The following is a 26,327-nucleotide window of genomic DNA, read 5'->3' as shown; positions in this document are numbered from 1 at the left end:
CTTACTCTCCCTGATAATCTTATATGTTTCAGTAACATCACCTATCAATCTTCTAAAGTCCAATGGATGCAGACCTAACTTGTTCATCATTTATGCATAAGATAACACTTTTAAACCCAGGAATGAGTCAAGCAAATCTTCTCTGAACTGTTTCTAAAGCAATGAAAACCACAACTGTAAACAGAGATAGTAGGAACTGCTGATGCTGGAGAATCTGAGGTAACAAGGTGTACAGCTGAATGAACACAGCAGACCAAGCAGCATCAGAGGATCAGGAAAGCTCGACGTTTAGGGTCAGGACCCTTCTTCATTTTTTTCTGAACGTCAAGCTTTCCTGCTCCTCTGATACCGCTTGGCCCACAGTGTTCATCCAGCTTCACAACTGTAAACAGTTTTCTTCATCTTGCCTTACCAACATCCTGCATAGATGCAGTGAAACATCCTAATTTTATGCGTCATTTCCTTAGCAACAATATTCTGTGCAACCTTACTGCTCACTTGTTGTGACTATACCTGATTCATGTCCCAAGTCACTCAGATTCCTTTGTACCTCTGACTTCTAATCTCTTTTCATTTAAATTGCATGTGGCTTCTCTGTTCTTCCTGCCAAAATGGACAAATGGATATTTACTCATGTTAGACTCGATCTGCCAATATTTTTCTTCACTAAACTTTACCAGTTTATAGTCATTGCAGACTCTCTGCCTCCTCTTGACCACCTATTTACCATATATTCAATCCTCTCATCCAAAACATTGATATAGATTGCTAATATTTGAGGACATAGCATTGATTTCTGTGGCACACTCCACGAGTAACTGCTTGCCAACCTTAGAAGGATCTATTTAACCCTACTTTCTCCTTCATGTTAGCTACCCAATCTTTTATGCATGCTAATATGTTACCAAATAAACCTAGGGCTGTTATCTTGTTCAGCAACCTTTCACGTGTCACCTTATCAAACAGTCTTTAGAAATCAAGGTAAACTATATCTATTGGCTTTTCTTTATCTATCATGGATGTTACTCAGTCAGAAAACTCCAACAGATTAGATAAACACAAAGCCAAGCTGGTACTGTCTGACAAAAACCAAAACAAAGTTGCTGGAGAAGCTCAGTGATAATGGGAACTGCAGATGCTGGAGAATCCAAGATAATAAAATGTGAGGCTGGATGAACACAGCAGGCCCAGCAGCATCTCAGGAGCACAAAAGCTGACGTTTTGGGCCTGGACCCTTCATCAGAGATGAAGGAGAAGCTGGAGAAGCTCAGCAGGTCTGGCAGCATCTGTGAAGGGAAAAACAGAGTTAACGTTTCGGGTCTGGTGACCCTTCCTCAGAACGGTCTGACAAAGTTGTGATTTTCTAAGTAACCCACTATAACCTCCTTAAAAATTGATTCCAATACCTTCCCTGTAAAAGATGTTCAGCTAACTGGCCTATAGATTCCAGCTTTCTGCCTCCCTTCTTTATTGAATGAAGGTATTAAATTTGTTGTTATTCAGTTCACTGCAACATTTCTGGAGTTCATCACTTTTATCACTTTTGAATTTTCGGTTGTCTTTTGGAAATTTTCTAAATCTTCTAACTTGAAGAAAGACACAAAATACCTGTCCAACACCCTCATCATTTCATCATCTTCCATTGCCAATGCCCCATATTCACTCCCTACAGGACCAACATTAGCTTTAGTGATGCTTTTCCTATTCAAGTAAGTGGAGAAACTCTTACCACCCACTTTTACAAATCATTTTCTCTCATAAAGTGCTTTCAGTGTCTTTATTATCGTTTTAGTAATTCTTTGCTGGTTCTTAAAGTCTGCCCAATTCTCTGACATACTACTAATCTTTGCAGTTTTGTTTAGTTTATTTCAACTGAAATCTGTCTTCCTTCGATTTAACTTATCTATCCTCTCTAAATTCCTTATTTAACCATGGATAACTTATCCTTCTTAAAAAGACTTCCCTTTTTACTGGGATTAATCTTTGCTGAGGGCTATTAATATCTCCTTAAATGTTTGCCACTGCAACTCTATTGACCTAGCTTTTACCATAGCTTTCCAATTCACCTTAACCAGCTCTTTCTTCAAACCATTATGGATGCCTTTATTAATTATTTAAGTTTAAAATTTTAGTCATGGACCAACGCTTTTCCCTTCTAAGCTGAACATGAAATCCTGTTGTACTGTGATCACTATCACCCAGAGGCTCCTTTACCATATGATTTTTGATTAATTTTGTCTCATTACATATTACCAGATCCAGGATTGCCTGTTCTCTGGTTAGCTCTAGAATGTACTGCCCTAAGATATTGCCATGAACATATTCGATGAACTCATTTTCCAGGCTACCTTTGCCAACCTCTTTCTCCCGTACTACACAAGATTTAAGTCATTCATAATTATTGTGGGAACCTTTCTTAAATGCCCTATTCATTTTTTCCTGCATGATCTGCTCCATGATGTAACTTACTATCAAGGGGCCTATAAACTACTCCCATAAGCAATTTTTTACCTTTATTATTCCTTTTCTCCACCCAAACTGATTCAACATTTTGATCCCTCAAGTTAATGTAATTCCTCAGTACTAAACTAATCCTTAATCCATCCTTCCTTAACAGAGATAGACCTTACACAACTGTGTGATACAAGTAAGGCCATATAAAGGGGAAATGGAGGATATGAAGAAACAGGAAGGAAATGTGGGGTATAGGGTTGGGTGAGGGATGAGAGATTATGGGCCTGATTTTCACCATTGAAATTTTGCTGTTGTCTCAGGAGGCAGGCATTCCTGCCTGGTCATCTCTTGCCGATGTGCCATTTCAAGCCCATCTCCAGAGGCAGAGCTTGGCTCCATCTTGGTTCTGCCTAACTAGAAGGCAGAATGTGAGCCCTTTTAAAGGAGACAGGTTTGTGGAGTTGCAATATTTCCTGACCTAACCTTCACAAAATTCCAGTCCAATACTGCAAACCAGTGACAATATTTTGTAGCTTCGGCTGTGACAGTGATTTGCACCAAGGCCAAGCTTTCTTTTTTGTTCACTCATGAGATGAGGGTGTTGCTGGTTGAGCTTAATTGCCATTGATAAGGTGGTAGCAAGCTGCCTTCTTCAATTGTGGCAGTCCACGTGCTGTAGCTTGACCACAATGCCCTTGGGACGGGAAATTTGGGATTTTGATCCAGCAACTGTGAAGGAACAACAATGTATTTCCAAGTCAGGATGGTGGGTAGGTTGGAGGGAAACTTGCGGGTAGTGGTATTCCCATATATCAGCTTCCCTGTCCTTCTAGTTAGAAATAGCAGTAGGTTCGGAAGGTGCTGTTTAAGGATCTATGTGAATTTCTGCAGTTCATCTTGTACATAGTACACACTGCTGTTACTGAGCATCAGTGGTGGTGGCAGAGTGGCTGCTTGTGAATGTAGTGCTAATCATGTGGGTTGCTTTGCCCTGAATGCTGTCAAGCTTCTTAAGAGTTTTGGAGCTGCACCTTACTAAGGAGAAGCGCTCTCCAAGCTTGTGATTTCAAATAAACCTATTGGACTATAACCTGGTGTCATGTGACTTCTGACCTTGGTGGACAGGCTTTGGGGAGGAGGTGAGGTATTTGCTGCAGTATTCCTAGGTTCTGGCCTGATCTGTTGGTCACTGAATTTATATGGTGAGACCAGCTGAGTTTCTGGTCAATGGTTGTTGCCCCCAGGATAACGGTAATGCCATTGAATGTCAAGTGGCAGTGTTTAGAATGTCACTTATTGGAGTTGATCATTGCCTGGCATTTGTGTGGTGTGGATGTTACTTGCACTTTGTCAGCCCAAGCCTGGATATTGTCCAGGTCTTGTATTTTGACATGGCCTATTTCAGTATCTGAAAAGTTGCAAATGATGCTGAACATTGTTCAATCATCAGTGTAAGTCCACACTTCCGACTTTATGATGAATGGAAGGGCACTCATGAAACAGCTGAAGATGGTTGGACCTAAGACACTACCATGAAGGAGTCCTAAAGAGATGCCTTGAAGTTGAGATGATTGACCTCCAACATACACAACCATCTTGCTGTATGCCAGGAATGACACTAACCAGTTTGCTCCATGATTCCCATTGATACCAGTTTTGCGAGGGGTCTATGATACCTATAGACCATGTTTACATGATTTGTTTTTCCTTCACATGTTCTCCTTCTATGTGTAGTGCAAAGCTCTATGCCTGGGCTGTCTTCAAATCTGCTGATGGTTAATGTTTAATTGTTATTTCACTCAGGGAGAAAATCCAATATTTATACTTCCTTTGGGCTGTACTTTTTTGGCAATGGTTTCATTGATGACTTCGAGCAGGCATTTCTTTGTTTGATATTACAGTTACATAAGATTTAATTTTCTAAATACTGCTTTCACTAAATGTGTAAATCCGGTATTATGTCAAAGTGAATTGCCAGACTGAGGATTGCTTTGGTAATCCTGAGCATAAATTGAAAGGAAGCCAATAAATGCCTCCCACCAGATGACAGAACAAAATTTACATGTGTTCAGAATCTGCAGGAACACAGGAAATTTGAGTTATAAGCCCACTCAATAAAAATGGTCACGAAATCACATAAAGGAGGTAAGATAGATTTTCATCAGTTACCTTGTCCAGCCATCAACCTGCCCATCATTCTTCAAAGACAGGTTCATTCATAAATTAAAATGAAAACAGGAAGTACTGGAGAAACTTGGCTAGTCTGGCAGCTTTTTGGAGAGAGAAACAGAGCGTGCAGTTCAAGTCCAGTAAGGCCTCTTCAGAGGATTTTATTGAGAGTCTTCAAGATGCAGTTGGATTGGTATACACAGCCTTCTGTGTAGTATTTGATAAGGTGTCACCTGATGGACTTGCCAGGAAAGTTAAAACTTTGGAAAGGGAATGTGGCAACATGGGTCCAAAATTGGCAGACTCGCAGAAAACTGAGTTGTGGTAAGCAGCTGATTTTCTGACCAAAGGGAGGTATGCGATGGTGTTCCACTTGAACAAAAGCAGAAGTTGCTGGGAAAGCTCAGCAGCTCTGGCAACATCTGTGGAGAGGAATCAGCGTTAACATTTTGGGTCTGGTGACCCTTCTTCAAAACTGATGGTGGCTAGGAAAATGTTTTTTTAAGCAGAAGTTAGGGTGGGGGGTAAGGAGTAAACAATGGGTGGAGATAGAGCCCAAAGAGAGAGTAGAACACTTAGGCAGACAAAGGAGTAGATAATGATCAGCCTAGGAGAGTAAATAGCTGTTAATGGGGACCGTTAGTAGCTAATATGCATGGTTATCACAATGGTGGAGAATTTCTTTTTTGAAAGAAATATACCTCATTCATTAAGAAATGAAAATTACACTCTGTAACAGTTCAAGTTATATACTATTGCACTTCTGTTGCAGATCAAATTCTTTCATACATGATGTGGTATTCTCGCGTAATATTTATGACATAAATTCTACACAATTGGACAATGATCTAAACCAAGCAGTTCACATTATCTTGGACATAGAAATGTACCGGTCTGCAAGGCTTAGTCATGGGCAATACTTTGCATTGAAGACCAAAAGGTTTCATGCAGACCAAAAATTGTCTTTGATCAAGTTGAAGGTTCCCCAGGTGAATTCCTGGAAAAGACTCATAGAACAGTCATGAGGTCTTTTTCCAAAAATAACCTTAATTCACCACATTAAAGTAAATTATTTGACCGTTCACAAATGACATTAGATGAGGTGCAAAGCAAATCAGTTTCTTATTGTTAACATTTATGAGGTTCATTATACGTCAAACCCACGGGTACACCCAATTCCTAGCCCCTGGATGTCGGATGGTTGGAAGGCATTAGATGATGGCCTTTCTGAATTATGCCTTTGCAATGGCTGTCCCAAGCTCGAATGTATCCTGGACCTCGGAACGTGTCATTCTGTGTCCAGAACTCGGTTATGGACAGATTTACCCTAGAAGGCCAACAAGTTTTGGGTAAACCAAACAGTATCTGTCAGAAAATTGATACTTGTCTGCAAGTGCATCCCTAACAACAACCAGCTGACCGCATCACCCTGCATCATCGAGCTGCCCGTGGTTAAAGTCAACAAAAAACCACTATGTATTTCTTGATCAGAGATAATGGGGCTCTCTGATGAAGAGTCTAGGCCTGAAACGTCAGCTTTTGTGCTCCTGAGATGCTGCTTGGCCTGCTGTGTTCATCCAGCTTCACACTTTGTTATCTTACTATGTGTTTCTTGACCTTCTTTGCAAATGCAGTGAATTGATGATCCTCCAGCTGTAGTTAATGCTTGTCTTGGTGTACATCCCAGGTAACAGTGTGTAGAGTTTTTGTTTCACAATGGCTATTCACGTCTTCCAAATTTTAACGTATGCCCCAGCCCTTCTAAACCACATCCCTTACACCTTCAGCTAATTTGCCCTGACAATGATGGGAACCATGCATTGGCCCAATTCCAAAGAATATGATCTTGCTCTTGTCATGATTCCCAAGGACAGTTTGAAAGATTGCAGATGCTCATCAGTCTGTGTACCAACTGTGGATCTCAGCAGAGGACACTTTGATATTCATGTACAAGGAGATTTTGATATTGTTGCTTCCATCTGGAATAGCTACTCCTCCCATGCCCACATCCTTCTTTATGGACTTAGTAAAGATTCTCTACAATACATGAGCCGGCCAGGGCAGCTCTACCTGACTCCAGGTTTGACTGGAGAGCCTTCTGATTCCCACTCATTGACTGAAACTTCACGACTGATGTTTGTTGACAGCAGTTGTATTCAATTGTGGAATCCCAAAACCTCATTTTGTAAAGGACCTCTGTCATGTAGGCATGCAATATTTTAATAAAGCCTTTCTTTTGATCCCGGCTGTTAAGGCAGGTACCCTGCACTCCCTCTCCCCCAACTCTGTCCCACATGTAGACAGTCATATCCCTGAGAACTGGGAGGTCTTCTAGCTAGCTATAGCATATGGGTCTGATCAGGTTGAATCACTATGTTCAAAGCAAGTTTGAATTTTATAGTCCACATGGGCTGATTAATTCACAAGTAATGATTATCTCCAACATGAGAGAATTGAACCATCTCCCATGAATATGCAATGGCACTACCATCACTAAATCCAGCATTATCAACATCTTCAGGACAGAAAATGAAATGGACTAGTCACATAAATACAGTAGCAAGAGCAGCAGATCTGAGGCTGGGAATTCTGCATCAACTAATTCACCTCCTGATATCTAAAGCTTGTCCACCTTTTACATGGCATCTGTACAGAGTATCATGGAATACTCTCCATTTGGATAAATGAAGAAGGTTGACACTATCCAGGTCAAAGTAGCCAGTTTGAATTTTACATTACACATTACGACAACTAAACATAAGTGGTGTGAAAGTGTAGCAGATACAAGATCCTCTGCAGTAACTCACCAAGGTGCCTTTGACAACATTTTCTAAACCTGTGACTTCTGCTGCCTGGAAGGAACATGGCTGCAGGCATATTGGAATAGCACCAGCTGAAACCACCCCTCCAAGCCATGCATTGATAGTAGGTCAAAACCTGGATCTTCCTTCTTAACTGCACTGTGTGTGTACCTAGACCATATGGACTGCAGTGGTTCAAGAGATGGTTTACTTCTGTAGACCATTAGGATGAATAAATTCTGGCATAGCCAACAATGCCCACACATACAAATATAAAAATAATTTGCACATGTGGAAAATGAGACCTGTTCAGTAGAAGAGATTTTTAAAAACAACCTTCGAAGGACTGCCTGCCTAACACAACTATATCTAAAATTGTGACCATTTGAACATTGTTGCCTTTTCATTCTATCAGTAGAACTGGAATAGAAAAAGGTAAACAGAATTCTAAAGCAGGTTTGAAGGTGCATTTTTAAAAAATTAAAGCTAGGACTTTCAGCAGAAAAAATCAAGGAATACTTTTCCAGACAAGGAACAGTGGAGCTTTACAAGCTGCCTGCCCCCAAAAAATGTGAACACTAGAATAACTGAATATTCAAGATTGCTAGATTTTTGTATGGTATTGGTTTCAAGGGAAAGGGATTAACAGGCCATCTATGATCTAACCGAATGGTGCAACAAGCTCAAGGGGTGAAATGGCTTCATCCTGTTTATATGTTCATTCTATAATATACATTAGGCAACTTAGACAATAAGACCATAACTTCACTAACATCTTATGAATAGTAACATCAATTTTTTCTCTCTCATGTCTTTTGTTTCCAGAGTTTATCATTAGAATCTGAATTGCTCATTTTTCACAATTAAGAATTTGCAGTGAGACATTTCTGCTCATTTCCTGTGATACATTAACGGCAATTTTCTGAAGTGAAATCTACATTTATTTCACTCACCATAATCACAAAATTAAATGTTCCATTGTACAGAATAAAACTGTACGCATTTCCAAAAGTGTAATCTGGGCCAAAGGTATTCAAATTAATGGGAGTTAACAGTTAAGATCACAAACATTAGCACACAATATTTTCAGCTTGAAAAGGGTGTTCAAGATTTTCTAAGGTACAAGTACTTTTAAAAAAAAACTAATCCAACTACATATTTTCCAGATGTTAAAAAGGCACTTCAAGAAAACTCTACGGATGGTATAGTGTTCCCTCTTATGATGAATTGTTCTAATGGAGGAATGTATTTGAAACTCCATCATGATGATCTGAATGGAACAAGATGTTTGAGTGCAAGAGTATAATATTAATATGACATAAATAAAATGCATGGAATGAAGAGAGGTAGTTAGCGCAGTGATTTCTTTGTGCTTAACACCTTCAGTTACAGTGCGCAGAAGGTTAATGAAGTCGCAAGGTGCTTGCTTCTTATCTTTCTGGAACATTTAACTAACTGAAGAATTGCTGTTTAGTCGCCTTGGTTCAAGATCGGAAGTCTGCTCACTCTCTCAATTATTTTGCCCGTTGTCACATGTATATGCTGTACTTGCAATAGCTGATAAGCTAGACTTCCCAAATTATGTTCAACATGGTCTCAGCATCAGCCTGTCACTATTTTGCTGGTAAGTACCAGATTTATATTTATCTAAAATATATGCAGGACACGTGTACTCCATTGGCTAAATCTTCTGTGCTCTGTTGAAAAGGTGCCAAATAAAAGTGGAAGAAAATTAAAGGTATACAGTTTCTGAATTCTAAACTTCTTTACATTGTTATTTTAATGACTGATCTGCTGCATGTAAAGATTTAATAGGTTTTCTACGAATACGTCTGGTTTGATTTTTTTTAGTTTAAAAGGTAGTCAACTGCATTTATTTTGTTCATATGCATAGGTGCATCCTTAACCTATTAATACTTAAAACCTAAAATGGAAAATAACCAGACAAGATTACAAATGCAAACAATATCTTGAATATTTGTTCATTAAGTGTGTGTCCAAAAAACATATTAAACATTGGGAAGTAAAATAAGTCAGTGAGTACAATCACATGAAGAAAATTCTCCTAGAATATTGCAGAATTAAACACATTTATTTATGCTATTAAACATGATTTATTTCTTTTTCTTTTTCAAATGCAAACTATAGCTATTACTAGAGGTAACCTAAGTTGACCTGAAGAGGGCTCCAATGTATTTTCATTTGTGCTCATCAGTCACAGCTTCTATAGAACCTTATTTTCACTTATTTCTTTTGCACAATATGTGACAACATTAGGCTCAATTTGCAAGCAGTGTGACACTTGCAAAAAACGAAGAAGATGTAAACTATATGTTCAAAACAAAATACATCAATCCATGTGTTTGAATCTTCGTGACAGATATTTCAAGCGAGAAGAAGGTTTTATGGGAACTCCTTGATGTCATTCAACAAATACAGCATGTTATTAACATTTAAAAAAAATGTTGGTTTTCCCCTTCACAGGATGATCTAATTTATTTTCAGGTTTAATTTAATTTCATTGCAGCTCAAGATTTCTAAAGAAAATGTGTGCCTTTCTTTTGGTGTTAAGTACATTCTACTGCACTTCAGCATACACAGCCACATTTGGTTTCACAGCCACAGTGTTTAAACAACATATCTTAAAGTTCAGAGAACATAGATTCTTTTGCCAACTATTAAAACAATATTGTATTGCAGATCAAAGATAAGTCTTCTTTAATAGCACAAACTAATCACTGAATGGCATAATTTAAGCTGTAAATACAGAGAACAAAGCTTTGACAGTGCCAGTAAGAAGTTGTTGATTTGATTTTGGATGAAGATTGTTGCTCTTCTTCTCAGAATTCAGTGTTCTCTGCAATAAACAGCAACTGGATTTTCTTATTTATCCACTCCAAACATTCCCTAAAAAGAAGTGGAAAATCTTACTTTTCTTTGTTGTGTAATTTTCCTGATTCCTCCCCACAAGTTATCTTCCCAGGTTACGATTACACGATGGTCGAGACTGCACATTTCAGTTTACCAGTCTCTTTTCCTTGAGTGACCCACCACTGGAATGAGGTGGGAAGGGACCACCTACTTAGATGATAATTGCTTGAACTTGTTCCCTGCAGAAAATCTAAGTGCAGAACTTGAAGTCAGTCAAGTCCTTCAACTGTACTTACATTCATGAAATCATAAGATGGTACAGCATGTTACGCCAGAAAAATAACCCACCAGGGTAGCATCATTTATTGGTCGTTGAACAATGGAAATTTTAAAATAGAGTACTCAACATGACAAATAAATACTAATATTATGTCATTAAGATGGCCATCCATTTATGTTAAGACAATAAGTTGAGTTGCTTTACATTGAACTAATGATTTATCAGAAAAAGCTCAAGCGTTAATATGTCAGAACAAACTATATAAACACTATTAGGAAATCCCTACTGTGTAACAGCTAGAACAACAAACCCTTTTCGATTAAACCAGAATAACACATGATATACTAACATCTATGCAATCCCCATGATTCTTCATCAGGTCACCATCATTTTATGCTCAAAAAAATTTCGACTTTTCTTCCTGCATTACAACCTCCATCTTGCCCGACTCTCAAGCACAAAACACATGCCATTAAAAATTTACAAGCGACATGGAATTTTTGATAACTGAATCATCTCCATACCAGGGAGCAGTAATATTTATATTTCTTGTTACAAACATTCCCTGAACAATGAAAAGCACAATTCTTGATTTTATTCCTCAGTTGCAACTGGGTTTATTCCACTTCGCACATCAGTTTCTGCTAAAACATTGTCAAACTGAAAGTGCGTTATGAAAAATAAGTACATTGTGTGCACATACTTTTTTCAATTTGGGTCAAAAATGCCCTGTGATACAGCTGTGGCATAGCTCAACGGTACATCGAGTCCCACTACTGGCCCCATCATGCTCAGCCAGCTTGTGATGTAATTTACATTCCTAAACAAAAGAAACATAAAATAAGCGTGACATTTTCTTTAAAAAAATTACTTGGCATTTTTCTTTTAACATAGGCAATTACAGTTTTGAGACACTTTTGTTTTCTGCATTACTTGATTTAACAAAGCAAATGTACGGCATAATAAATGTATGCTTTGCGTTACAGTGTAGAACAAATATAAGTAAACTGGGCATTTTCAAAGGTACTCATAATGAATTACAAAAGGATTGCTCGCATGGCAGCACATCTCGTACAGCCTGAAGTATTCTGAAGCTGAATGTCAGTAACTCTGTAATGTGTTTCCAATCACCAGAAACCAGTCACATTTTTAGACATGTCTAAAAAGCAGAGTTTGAGTTCTACAATGCTGTTTTTCTCCCCCATCCCCCACCCCATGTTACATTTTTTTCTCTTTACTCACCAGTTTTCTCCACTCCCCTTTCTTGAAAGAACCGACTCCTTGCTAGGATATGGCTCAGTGGGCGCAGCGTGCTCTCCAGGGCCTTGCTCAAATGGCCATTATTCATGTCTACAGTGAGTGTAAGCAGGCTGTTTCATAATCATCAGAAGGGGGTTGTGGTTATGGATAAATATTATGCTTTCCTCATTTAGCATCCAAATACAATCACATCCAACAGGGATTGCTGGATAATAGTCAGGAGCAGCAACTTTAGGTGATTTCCACTTTCTAATCCAGGAATGCTGAGGCCAATGTTTTGTGTCCCTGCTACTGTAGTGGTTGAAATCAGCGAATTCAGCATATGCTAGGGTCGATTCTGGGTCCTTCCTGCTCTATGTTACTCAACTCCTCAGTTGATAAAGTGAATAAACTACGGAGGGGGAAGTCCTAATTAAATTTCTAGCCTTCCTACTCACTACAAGTTTAATACTTATGAAAGAAAACAAGTTGAAGAAACCAGATTGTGTAAATCTAACAGACACAACAGTACTTGTGTTCAAGTCATTCCGAAAAAAAATCCATGCATCTCATTAAGAATGCATTTCAATTCTTTAACATAGCAACCTCCTTAGCAGTCTGAATGCCAGGCATAATATAGTATGTATGTTTTTCTCCATAATTTGTAAGCAGAGCGTTAACACAGTAGGTCATGAAACTACATAATCTTTGTATTCCACAGTATTCCAAAACAAGCTGAATGCAAAGTCTGAATATTCATCTTTTCTTGGATACTATTAGTTACAAGAGGGCAGATGGGTGGCTATTACTAGACATCTGCCAATATTAATCTGTCACCAACCATGAGATGGAACGCAACAGCAGCCAAAGTCAACCTTGCCTCCAGTTTTCTCCATTCCTGCAGGGAAGAATCTTGCTTCTATTCATTTTCCATCCCTCACTTCCCAACCAGCACTGAAATTTTTCCCATAGAGAGTCAGAGGCATGATCCCTCATCCTGACATTCTACTGCACTTTTTACTTAATGATTTGTAGTCACATTAGACATGAATGTCTGAAATTATGTTGTGCAATATTAGTAACACATATAAACATTCAGGTAAAATAACTGCCATAATCTGTTTGCTACTTCAAACAAAAGCAAACACATGATACAGTCAACACTTATCCTGAATCATGAATTAAGGAATTGCATCTGAATATGTTAACTCTTTATTACCTATATCACAAAATAAAATTTTCTCAATAAACTTTATTTCCTTTTGGCACAGATCATCATAGTTATTTGCTTATTGTAACATTTAACATCATGGACACAATGATGTTGCATGGGATCAGGTCAAACATGGGCAAGGAAACCCGCTGCTCATCACCAAATGACGAATCAATGCTCTTCCATATCAAGCATCATGGGCAGCACGGCGGCTCAGTGGCTAGCACTGCTTCCTCACAGCAAAGGGTCCCAGGTTCGATCAGCCTCAGGTGACTATCTGTATGGAGTTTGCAAGTTCTCCCTGTGTCTGCGTGGGTTTCCTACAGGTGCTCTGGTTTCCTCTCACAGTCCATAGATGTGCAGGTTAAGTGGATTACCGATAAAATCCAGGCTTTTGCAGGCTAGGTGGATTAGCTGTGGGAAATGCAGGTTTACAGGGATAGGTTAGGGAGGCGAGTCTGGGTGGGATGCTCTTCAGAGAGTTGGTGTGGACTTGTTTCCACACGTAGGGATTCTATATGTTTTTTTTAAAAATCACTTAGAGGAGGAGGGAGAGCAGCAAGACCACAAAATGTACTCGGGATGAGAGACTTCAATGCGCATCACTGAGAGGCTCAATTGCACCATTATTGACTGAGACCTTCAGGATGTACCTGGCTGACAGGACTCAAGTCAGATGCTGAATAATCAATAAAATGGAAAATTCTATGAGACCTTTTCCTCACTCCTCACTTAACAATCTACTTGTAAAGGTGGGACTGACCACTGCACAATCCCTGTAGAGCCAAAGTCACATTTCAAGAAAACAAATCCTCAGATCACCCCTGGTGCTGTGAGTTTGTGAATCCAGAAACAGGAAGACAATCCAGTCGAATATGTGGCTGGACAAATGGTTCAGGATATCTTAGGTACGTGGGGAATTAGAACGGTTTCTGGCGAAATTGGAACCAATACATGCTGAACTAAACCTTCATCCACCTGGCACTAGTACCTCTGTTGGGAGGTTTACTTGGGCTTTTGAGACAGGTTTAATTAATCTGGATAGGTGAGTGGGAAGGTGAATGTAGATTCAGAAGGGAAGGAGCAAAACTGAAAATGGAAGGCAGAAAATTATGAACAGTATGTGGAAGACAGTGAGAAGAGAGAAGTATCAAAAGAATTTCCACTGCGTATGATATACTTCAAAGGAAGGAATCCAGTGAATACAACAGATCCGTTGAGCTCAAAGACATACTGCATTACAATATTGTAGCTACTAATGAAACTTGGCTTAAAGAAAGGTAACAGTGACAGCATTCCAAATGAGACAGTGAGGGAAAGAGGGTGTGAATTTGCAATATATTGGCTAAGAAAACAGACAGCCAAGAAGAGAGATGATAAGCTAAGATATCCTGAACCATTTGTCCAGCCACATATTCGACTGGATTGTCTTCCTGTTTCTGGATTCACAAACTCACAGCACCAGGGGTGATCTGAGGATTTGTAGATGAGTAGCAGAACAAGAAAGGGCAATCATGGTGTTAAAAGTGCATTATGATTATCCAGTTAGAGGGAGATGGAAGAAAAAAAATTGTAACACAGAAACAACAAAGCAGTATTCAGGGATTTTAGCAACCCGAACATTGGGATGGAATCACTGTAAATGGCACAGATGGAGCAGAATGATCAAAAGCGCATTCAGGATAACTTTTTACCTAGTTCATAACAATCTCAATCAATGAAAGGGGTAGTTTTGGGCCAGGTTCAGGTTTTACAGAGTACCATGGTCCCCAACACCAACCCACACACCTGCTAAATGGTTGGTATGGACCCTCTCCACCCAAGGTGGAATTCTGCCCTCCTGATATTTAATGGCCATTGTCCATTCCTGTCAAAGAGAGAGTAAAATCCTGGAATTCCTTCCCTGACAACAATGCGTTTATCAACAGAACATGAACAGCAGCATTTCAAGAGGGCAGCTCATCACCACCTTCTCAACGGCAACTAGGGGCAGGCAATAAATGCTGGCCAGTGACATCCACATCCCATGATTGAATTTTTTTAAAAAAAATCACTCTTTTTGCAAAGTCAAGAAAGCTTGTTAAATTGGCTCCTTTTAAAACAGAGAAGAGGAGAAATTACTTCTCTCAAATGGTTGTGAATCTGTGGAATTCACGACCCAATAAGGTGGTGGGTGCTCGGACGGTGTGTAAACTGAAGAAGGAGATGGAGAGATTTTTAATTTGTAATGAGCTAAAGGGTTATGGAGAGCACTTAGACAGACACACGAATAAAGGGCAATAGATCATGCGCAGGCAGATGGGATTAGTTTAGAAAGCATCATGGTTGGCAAGACACGGAGGGCCGAAGGGCCTGTTCCTGTGCTGTATTGTTCTATGCTCTATGGTAATGTAAGGACTAAGAGTGGGAGTCGGACAGCGGGCAGAAAAGTGCAGCTGAAGCCAAGATGAGGCCAGTCCTGATCATATCAAATGGCAGAGCAGGCTTGAAGGGCTGAACTGCTAACTCCTGCTCCTGGTTTTTATGTTAACATAGAGCACAGAACAGTACAGCACAGGAAGAGACCCTTTGGCCCTTCATGTCTGTGCCAACCATGATGTTAGACTAAACTAATCCCATCTGCCTGCACATGGCACATATCCCTTGAATTCTCTGCCTGTCATTTGTCTGTCTCAATATCTCTTAAACATTGCTGTCATATCTAGTTCTAACACCTCCAACGGTAGCACATTCCAAGCACATTTTATTCCGCTTTGATAGAAACGTAGTAAAAAGGGAAGGGAGCAGTTTTTACATTAACCTTGTGGTGATCAAAACAAAGCAACAGTGAATCAGTTCATTCCTCCTCCTGACCTGGGAGCCTTAAGAACTAAGATATCCTGCCTGGAACCAGAACACATTACGGTACTTTAGTCAGGGTCTGGAGGTAACATCATTCATCAGGAGTTCCACATTCATTTTCAGACCCTGCTGAATTTTGCGACTACAGTATCTGTGGAATGTCCCGACAAATGAGCAACTTTGGAATTCAAACATTGATCCTATCTAATCCGACATTCAAACTGGTATAACCTTTCAAAAATGAAAGCATACACTGTATGTGTAATAAATGACCAACTTTCAGAGTAGAGATGAAAAGAGATGTTTAATTTTACAACCACTTTTAGGTGTGCTGTCAGTATTGTCTACAGAATTATTGTCAATGTAACCTCATCTCTTTAGTTATTTTTATTCTAAAAGCCGTATCCAAGGATAGATTCATGACCTTCCGTCATTTAAGAAAACTATTTGAAACACAACCTTTAAAACACTCTGCTGTAAGAATGAGTGGGAGGATGTTAATTACAGCACAGTGATTTTACATAAGCAGTTTCTATTATACACGTTGTCCTGGGAATATGTAATGAGTTACAGAAACGGGGATGGAATATAGGGGCTGAATGTTAATGTTCCAATCTGGTTATAATGGAAGACCCTAGCAATGTGTTAGGAGCCCAGAAAACTTACATTAAACTCAATCATGGAATCTGACACTGGGGTCTCCTGATCAACCAGAATGCGCATGCAAGATGACAGTCTACAGTGGTCTGTTTCACCCCCAGTATCTAAAAGGATCCCACCGGATTGGAAGCCTTCTGAAACTGCTGGAAGTGAGCCATAAACTCAACAGAAGGAGACTCAACCTGTCCGAAGGCTGCACTAATGTTCTCAGATGTATCCTGGACAGCAACTGTGGACAATAGGAGCACATGTGGGCACTATTTTTTCCCATGAGTCCCACAGAGATGAAGAAGACATTGCTGGATACAGCAGAAAAGGTGACTTGAGGGTTGCTATTAACCAGAAACTGGACTCACCATATAAATGCAATGGCTACAAGATCAGGTCAGAAGCTAGGAATCCCACAGTGAATGACTCATTTCCAGATTCCCCAAAGCTTGTCCACTGTCTACAAGGCACAAGTCAGGAGTGTGATGGAATACTCCCCAGTTGCCTGAAAAAGTGCAGCTTAAATAACACTCAATAAGCTTGGCACCATCCAGGTCAAAGCAGTCTGTTCGATTGTCCATCCATTCATCACCTTAAACATTCACTCCCTTCACATTGATGCACACTAGCAGTATTGTGTTCCATCCACTGGCCACAATACAGCATTGTACCAAAGTTACTTCAACCAACCATTCTAAACAGGTAATCTCTACTACTTGGAAGGAAAAGGGCAGCAGATACATGAGAACAGCACTACCTACAAATTTCCCTCCAAGCCATTTTGCATTCTGACTTGGAAATTTATTGCCGTTCCTTCAGTGTTGCGAGGTCAAAACCTGCAAATCACTCCCAGACAATATTGTGAGTGAACCTTAATGTCATGGGCTCCACTAGTTCAGAAAGACAGCTCAATTTGCCAAGGGCAATTAGGGATGGATAATGGTTGCTGGCAATAATTAGTGACACTTACATCTCATGAAAGAATAAATTTTTAAAAGAAGCTGAGCCGTAATTGTGTGCTGCCTTGCTTCCTGGGTCCAAGGTTATGAGAGATGTTATATTACCATCAGGGACGAAGGATAAGTGGATGACATTTTCAAATATAAAACATCTCTGCTCAGTCGAACAAATCCTGCAGTCACACTGTCCCTCTTCCTCGAATCACCACACATCCTAAATTTACCTGCTATTCATCCTACTGCAATCCCTCTCAAAAATGATCAGTAAATGCTCCTCCTCTATCCTCAAACATTCCAGTTCTCTGAATCATTAGTTTCTTCTCCCTATCCTTACAATAAAACAGAGCACTAAACTGTAAGGTGGGGCAACGGAGGTAGCCCTCCAGTTATTGTCAATGCTGACACCTGTGGAGCAGGTAGCAATGGAAGTAAGCTGGATATCAGAGTACCTGGGATTGGCAAAGGGGTGATGGTGGTCCTCCAGCTACCTAACAATGCCAACAACAGAAGAAATATGATCTGCGCATTTATGGCATAGAATCCTCTGAGTTTGTCAATTCTAATTTATGCCCTTTGTCCCTTACAGTTCATACTAGTGTCCTAAAGGAGCTGGGGTCATGAGGATGAACGTTCCTCAGAGGGGTTTATATGCTCTGATGGTGGTCACAGGATATGTACACAGCCTCTGGGGTGGTCAGCAAAGCATATAGTGAATTGTGACATGGTGAAGCGTGCATCAAAACTGAGCAGGAGCAGGTGTGTTAGATCCACAAAACAATGGTGTAAAGTCTCTGTTAAAGGCTGCAAGACTACCCAAGATTTGCTCAGGTGGGTACAAATACTGGGTCTTGTAAGAAGACTATTCTGAAGAACTGGTTGAAATGTGCAAGGCTCTGTCAGTCCATCCAGAGGCACCAACGGTAGCTGGAGAGAGTCTGGAGAACTCAGTCTCAATAATGAGTGCCATGATTGCTCACACCTCCAGGTTGATGTCTAGATCCATGGAACGTCGGGCCTATCTGCAAGGAACATCGCTGCGGCAGGCAACCACAGGCATGATGGCCCTAACCAACAGCTTAAATGCTCAATGTACCACCTTATGGAGAGTGGTCATCCAGCATCGCGCAGAAAGATACAAAGAACCATTCAGCACAAGAGCAGGCCCTTTTGGCCCACCAAGATTGCACAACACAAAATGTCTTTCTAAACTAAAAAACTTTTGCCTCTACGCAGTCCATATCCCTCTATTCTCTGCCAATTCATATATCAAGATGCCCTGAACACCTCCTCTGATAGCACATTCTAGGCAATTACCATCTTCTGTGTAAAAATCTTGCCTCTCACATCTCCTTTAAAAACTTATCCCATTTTTACCTTAAATTTACCTTTTACTTTAAACTGGTCCATATCCTCTTCTACCTTAAACCTATGTCCCCTAGTAATTTTATCTCTCCCCTAGTAATTGACACTCCTACACTGGGGAAAAAGACTCTTATAATTTTGTAAATTTCTATTACAGCCTCCGACGTTTAAGTGGAAATACACCAAGTTTGTCCAGTCAGTCCTCATTGCTAATACCCTCCAAATCAGGCAACATCCTGGTAAACCTTTCTTGTACACTCTCCAAAGCCTCCACATCCTTGTGGTAGTGTGGTGACCAGAACTATTCGGAATACTGCAAATGTGTGGCCGAATTATAGCTGTACACAGCTAAGTGCAGCTACGATCTTTTCAGCTCTTGGCCTATTGGAGAAGTGCAGGTGTGCCAATGGGGAAGTAAGATGGAGAAATGGGAACACGCAAGTAGGAACTCTGGTGAGAGAGATTTCAATCTTCATTCCTTGCACCCTCCCTACCCCAGCCCCTGCTTAATTAAATGGTTTATGAGGCCAACTGCTAGGACTGGATATATATAGATAAATAATCAGAGGGTTAGATAGAGTGGATAGGGAGAGCCTTTTTCCTAGGATGGTGATGGCGAGCACGAGGGGGCATAGCTTTACAATGAGGGGTAAAAGATATAGGACAGATGTCAGAGGTGGTTTCTTCTCTCAGAGAGTAGTAAGGGAATGGAACGCTTTGCCTGCAACGGTAGTAGATTCGCCAACTTTAGGTACATTTAAGTCGACATTGGACAAGCATATGGAGGTACATGGAATAGTGTAGGTTAGATGGACTTCAGATCGGTATGACAGGTTGGCACAACATTGAGGGCCGAAGGGCCTGTACTGTGCTGTAATGTTCTATGTTCTATGAAATGTAGATAAAAGGCAAAAAAATTTCCACAACAGCAGAGATGAACTCCAAATTCTTGAAAGTCACTTCCCCAGCAATGAACAGCACACTCTCTGAATCAGCCCTGTGAGCTGAAGCCATTTGTTTAGGCATGGAAACAGTTATTTGATTTTGCCAAGTGAAATTTTAAAAATCTGTTTCTGTCAACACTTCCTTACCCTACCACTGGGCTTATCATTGTCTGGGTTTGTTAAACGTTTTCTGATTATATCCACTGTACATTCAGTGTGGGTTTTGCTTTTTTAAATTCAACACGGCATTCTGGCTACCTTGTTCTCACAAGCCACTCAAAATGCCTTCCAATTATTATTTAGATTTTCAGCAACTGATATTTCAGATGACTAACAGAGGATTTAAAAAACTTTATTTTCTTTTTAAAAAGAAAGACGATAATGTTTCATAATTATATCATTAGACTTATCCAAATGTTTGTTGCTTTCATTGTGAAGTTCTTACTTGAAGGCCTAGGCTTGGAGTTGACACTTCTGCCCAGAGCTGTGACTCTTATTCTGAATCTAGATGGCACATTGTCTGACCATATACATTCTGAACATTTCTCAGTGATGATTAGCTGTAATGAGGAACAAATTTCTGTCAGATTTTGTCCAATAGCTTTTCTTCAAGTCATTTTGAAAAACAACATGGCAAATTTTGGAAGCTACATTGGATAAAAATTATATTGAATTTTCTGAAAGAGGCCATGCCATCTGAGAGAAAATGACTGAAGTAACTACACAACACTTACAGCCTCTCTGTGGAGTTTGAACATTAAGCTGCATTATTGGGTGGGGGGAGAAATGTCCTACTTTCCAAACAAAAGTTTTGATTTGAATCCAGGTGACGATCTTTTGAGTTTTGTTGACAGTTTCTAAAATCACAGATAATAACTTAGGACTGTGTGACACAGTCCTATATCTTTCTGTCCTATATCTTTCACCCCTCATTGTAAATTTCTAACATACATGATACACAGGAGGGTGGAGCATTTGCTGAGTTCACAGCATAATGTAGTACGAAGAATTGAATGGATTAACAGCATGACATCAGCAAAACGGGGTAAACCTCCGGTCAAAAGTGACTTTTGAGGGGTCAGGAAAAGAAATACTTTTATTTACAGTGTATCTTTCATTGTGATACTACAAAGGAATTTTAGTGTTTCTGAAGTAATGCGGAAACTAAGAGCTGCAGTAGGCTATTTGGCCCTTTAAGCCTGCTCCACCATACAGTATGATTCTAGGTTGATCCTCTATCTCAATGCCATATTCCTGCTTTCTCCCCATCCCTCTTGATGTCTTTAAAATGTAAAACATTATCTGTCTCTTTCTTGGATATATTTGGTCATGCAGCCTCCATAACCTTCTGTGGTAGAGAATTCCCTCAGTTCATTAGCCTTTGAACAAAGAAATATTTCCTCATCTCAGTCCTGAAGGGCCTACATTGTATCCTGAGACTATGACCCCTGGTTTTGGACTCCACAACCAGGCGTGAAAGCATCCTCCCTGCAGCTAGTTAATCCAGTCCTGTTAGAATTTTGTTTCAATCAGATCACCCCACACCCTTCTCAGCTCCAGTGAATGCAGGTCCAGTCAAACCAATCACTTCAAGCACAGTAGTCCTGCCATCCCCAGCATCAAACAAGTGCATCTCCACTGCACTATAGCAGGTATATCCCTTCTTAGGTAGACAGACCAAAAGTGCACACAATATTCCAGTTGTGGTCTCACCAAGGCCCGATAAAACTGCAGTAAGACATCCTGACTTCTGAACTCATGCAATTAAATCCTCTTGCAATGAAGGCCAATATTGTCATTTGCTGTCCTTGTTGCCTATCCACTTTCAGTGACTGGCGTACAAGGCCATTTGTACATGCACACTTCCCAATTTATCACTATTTAAATAATACTCTGCGTTTCTCTTCTGCACACCAGTATATAAATTTGGATTTGACCACAGTGTATAGCATTTGCCATGTGTTTGCCCACTCTTTCAAAAAGTCTAAATCACTTTGAAGCCTCATAAGTCCATCCAATTTGTTTTCTTCAAACATGGAAATGTTGTATTAGGTTCTCACACTCAGGTCATTCAGATATACTTTATAGATAGTTGGTGCTCAAGCATGGTTGTACACTACTAGTCACTGCCTGCCACCAGAAAAAGGCCCATTTATTCCCACTCTCTGTTGCCCGACAATCAACCAATTCTTAATCCACGTCAATACATTATCCCTAGCCAATGCGCTTTAATTTTGCCCTCTAACCTCTTATGTGGGAGGTTACTGAAAGCTTTTTGCAAAGCCAAATAGACCATTTCTACTGGCTCTGCCAGAATTTATTATATCCTTAAAAATATCCAATCAATTTGTCAACTGTTCTGAGGAAGGGTCACCAGACCAAACCGTTAACCTGTTTTCTCCTCCACAGATGCTGCCAGACCTGCTGAGCTTTTCCAGCAACTCTGTTCTTGTTCCTGATTTTCAGCATCCACAGTTCTTTCGTTTTTTAGTGGGTTATTTGTGTCCTCTTTTGTAAATAGGAAACCAAAAAATGTGTTCAATTCTTCTGTGATTTCTTTGCTCCCTATTATAATTTCCCTTTTTTTGACTATAAAGGTCCTACGTTTGTCTTTAATGTCTTCACATAATTTTGGAATCTTTTACAGTCAGCTTTTATGCTTTCTGCAATTTTACTCATACTTTATTTTCTACCTCTTGAACAAACGTCTTGTTCTTGTTTGTTGAACTGTAAAATGCTCCCAATCCCCAGGCTTGTTGCTTTTTCTGACAATTTAAGTGTTTCCTCTTTGAATCTAATACTTACGTCTAACTTCTTTTGTAAATCAAAGTTGACCACATGTTTGTTTGCTCCAGGCAGCGATGAATAATTGTTATAATACACGCACACATTCTTTAAAAATTAACCGTTGCCTATGCACCATCAACCCTTTTAGTAAGGTTCCCCAATCCGACCTTGTCAATTTGAACCTCTGACCTTTACTTAGGTTCAGGACCTTATTTTCAGTTTTGACTATGTTACTCTCTTTCTTAATGAAGAATACTATTTTATTATGGTCACTCTTCCCTAAGGGACCACACACAAGGCTGTTAATTAATCTTTTCTCATTGCATAGTAGTCAGTCTAGAATAGCCTGTTCTCAGGTTGATTCTTCAATGTATTAGTCTGAAAAACCATCACATACATGTTCAGGAAATCATCCTTCACAATATCATTGCTAGTTTGGTTTGTTGGATGTATATGTAAATTAAAGTCACCTCTGATTTCTTGTTTAATGCCTTTCCTTCCATCTCCATTACTATTTGGGGGCCTATTTTCAGATAATCTCTGAAAATGTTTTCTGCATGCAGGTGTTTTTTATCCCCACCATACAGATTACACATTATGATTTTTTGAGTTAATCCTTCCAAACTACTGCATTGATTTTACTCCTTTAATAACATCACTACCCCACCTCCTTTCCCTTTTTGTCTGTTCTTCCTAAATCATGAATAATCCAAATGTCCAGTTCCTATCCTTGGTCAGCCTTGCGTTAGCAATATTGTAAATATGACAGCAAGTTCCCAAAACATCGTGATAATGCTCAGGTAATTGGCTTTTTAATGTTGATATAGCAATAAATGTCAACCAAAATAATGGGGTAATTCATCTGCTCTTCTTTGACAGCTGCTGTTTGTCAACAAGTACAAAGTAGATGGCGTCTTCACCAGTACTACACTGCTTCATGAATGTATGGAAATGCCAGCCTAGATTTTGTACTCCAGCATCTAGGGGCCTTTATTTCATAACCTGAAGTCCCCACAATGATGAAACAAATATAACAATGTTCCCCAAGCCCATGAATAATCAATATCACTGTCCTCTTGCAAAATCTTTCACCTATTTACACCAGCCAGGTTCTATGGTATAGCCATGGGACTATGAAATTATGAGCTGCTCAAAAGGTGCTTTTAATTTCCAATGATATAGTTTCTGTCATGAAAAGGAGCGTATTACTTCTTGGTGGTTACTTTCAGCTGTTTCTCATAATATCTCGACAATCACTGAATTTTTTAAAAAAGCTTCAATTGTCTTTTATTTGTCGCTCCCGAAAAAGACTGGAGATCAGTAACCAGCAACTGTGCAGTGAGGGTAAGTGTTATTACTTTATTTGATTTGATTTGATTTTGTTGTCGTCACATGTATTTTGTTACAAAATACAGTGAAAATTGTTGTATCATGTTGCCACTCTGTCAAAACGCAGAAAAATAAACCAAAGCACGGGATATAAAGGCAGAATAATAAAGAAATAAACACTCCTTCTTGTTAGGTGCTCCACCATGGGCCAAGAACTCCTTTGCATGTCCAGTTGCCACTGGAACAAAGGGCTTTGGTGCCATCTCAGCTCCACTGATGCCCTCACTGCTATGAATTCACCAATGCAAATGTCACTTGTGCCACTGGGAACTACGCCAGCCCAAGCTCGACTCCTCCACTTGCCTTCAGTCTGCTTTCGGCCCACCCTGCCGATGCTGATGTCACCGGATCTCATAGCGGGCCCCAACCCGCATCAGCTGCCAGCTCCATGAATCCCCAGCGGGTGTAGGTGCTGCTAGCAGCCCAAACGTACCTCCGCCACAGCAGCCACACGTCAGTGCTCGGACCACCTCCAGCAGGAACCGAAACTTACCTCTGACACCATCGCCAGTGCATGCTGCCGGGCCTACTCGCCAACGATGCCGTCACTGTAGCTGAGCTCTTCAACAAGAGGTAAGTGTAAAAAAAAATAAAAGAGAAGAGAGAGAGAGAAAAAAAAACCCAAAGAAAAGCGGATGAAGTGAATAAGCCGCGGGCTCAGGAGCCCTACTCCATCGCCATCTTAAGAGCAACATGCTGTTGAAACAGCTTTACAGTCTACATATTAACTGCCACTATCCCTTCAATGTGTTATCAATCAGAGAAGCTAGAACCAGCCTAACGGCAGGTCAGTTCTAAACCATTGCTGACTGATAAATGTTACCATATGTAGTTAATCCTGTTTGCAGTGTGCCCTGCAAGAACACCTTCTGGCCCCAAGCTCCAAATTTCTTGGATGTGTTTCAGTGAATAGAGGATTTATTCTCCAGAATGGACATATACCTCATGTACATCAGGTTACAGCTTGGAATTATACAAGAGAAAAGACATGTTCAAAAGCTATTATGTGGTCATCATTTGTCTACCTCAGCTTGAGGTTATAAGAATGGAAAACAAACCATTTCATGTCAAATTTATGGCACCACACAAACACAGATGAAATGCCATTTTAAAGTAAACCCTCAGGATTGGAAACACTGGATCCCAAAATGGATGATATCCAGGTTTTATCTCAGGGATGTTTGGGTCAGAGTGCCAGGATTACTGACTCATCCTTTCTACCTCAGAAATCACAAAGAAATTTCCGCTGAAATCAGTGGAAAAGCTGAAATTTGAAAGTATTTGGAACAAGCTGAAGCTGAAATTCTGCAGCAACAGTAACATTTACTGAAGCTAAACTGAGGAAAAAGTTTGCAGTCTTTTGCTTTTGTTCCAAAGTCTGTGGTAAGTCAGTCAAACCAGCTATGCCAGATCCAGAGGTGGATACCATGAAAAAGATTCTCCCATGATTAATATAATCGGTACCAGAGTCGGTGATCCTGGCGTTGGGATGAGCTTCCTAATAAAGGCTTTAAGCCTACATTCCAGCTCGTCAGTGAAATCACACACTCTAGGTCCTAGAATCTATGACAGTAATGCCCTTGGGTGCAAATTGGAGACCAAGTTATAGTTCTGTTTTCTCATAACAAATACACAACATTGATCCAGAACCATTTGTGGTCCAATAACAGATAAAGAAAGCAGCTACAGTTCAATAAGCATCCATTTATATCAGACTACACCAAAGTACTGTACAATAAAGGTGCAACTACTAAAATGCAGTTGTTGTTGTATCAGCTAATGACTACATCATTCTCTCATGTCAGAGAAATATATATCTAAGATAAAAGTTTTCATCTCCTGTCTGCCTTTAGACTGATTGTTACTCCCCATTGAATCATGACCAGCAAATTTAAAGCTTGCTGTTTTGTGTAGATGTCATATTTCAATGATTGGGAGTGAGAATGAATATGACCATTGACACAAAACAGCAAGCTTTAAATTTTCTGAAGTCATGATTCAATGGGAAGTAATAATAATGATATCTAGTTTCTGGAATGACCTGATATCAGGAGTAGCAAAATCTAAAACAATCAAGTACTGGGAGAACTAAATTGAGAGCTAAGAACTATTTTAAGAAAACAAAGATAATAGAGTTGTCGTGGAACGTATAATGATGCAAAAAGTGACACAAAATTAAGATGAAGGCTGTCAATGAAACACCAAATTAGAATAGTGATCGATTACAAGTATATGGAAGGATAAATTACTGAATTCCTGTCTTTGCAGTCAGCTACTTCATTATAAAGCATTCGGCTGGAAATACTGCACACCTCTTCAAAAATGAGAGAAAATTAAAACTTGAGTCACCATTTTCGAGATTTTAGTGCT

At 39.8% G+C, this 26,327-nt stretch overlaps 2 protein-coding genes across 2 annotated transcripts in view; both read right to left on the bottom strand.

Moving 5' to 3' along the window:
• Positions 1-10,915, bottom strand: part of LOC125450829 (xanthine dehydrogenase-like) — a 217,017-nt gene extending 206,102 nt beyond the window's left edge. The window contains exon 1 of the mRNA XM_048527126.2: positions 10,356-10,915. The gene's annotated coding sequence lies outside the window, so the exon portion shown is untranslated. The remainder of the gene's footprint in view (positions 1-10,355) is intronic.
• atg10 (ATG10 autophagy related 10 homolog (S. cerevisiae)) overlaps positions 10,126-26,327 on the bottom strand; it is a 274,871-nt gene continuing 258,669 nt past the window's right edge. The window contains exons 8-9 of the mRNA XM_059644770.1: positions 11,279-11,395; positions 10,126-10,331 (exon numbers count right to left, since the gene is read on the bottom strand). Coding sequence (XP_059500753.1) covers positions 11,284-11,395 — 112 coding nt within the window. The 3' untranslated portion in view covers positions 10,126-10,331; positions 11,279-11,283. The remainder of the gene's footprint in view (positions 10,332-11,278; positions 11,396-26,327) is intronic.

This window comes from Stegostoma tigrinum, chromosome 3, assembly GCF_030684315.1.
Source record: "Stegostoma tigrinum isolate sSteTig4 chromosome 3, sSteTig4.hap1, whole genome shotgun sequence".
In the NCBI taxonomy this organism is placed as follows: domain Eukaryota; kingdom Metazoa; phylum Chordata; class Chondrichthyes; order Orectolobiformes; family Stegostomatidae; genus Stegostoma; species Stegostoma tigrinum.
The sequence above is the reverse complement of the archived record's forward strand: the minus strand, read 5'-3'. Positions and strand labels throughout refer to the sequence as shown.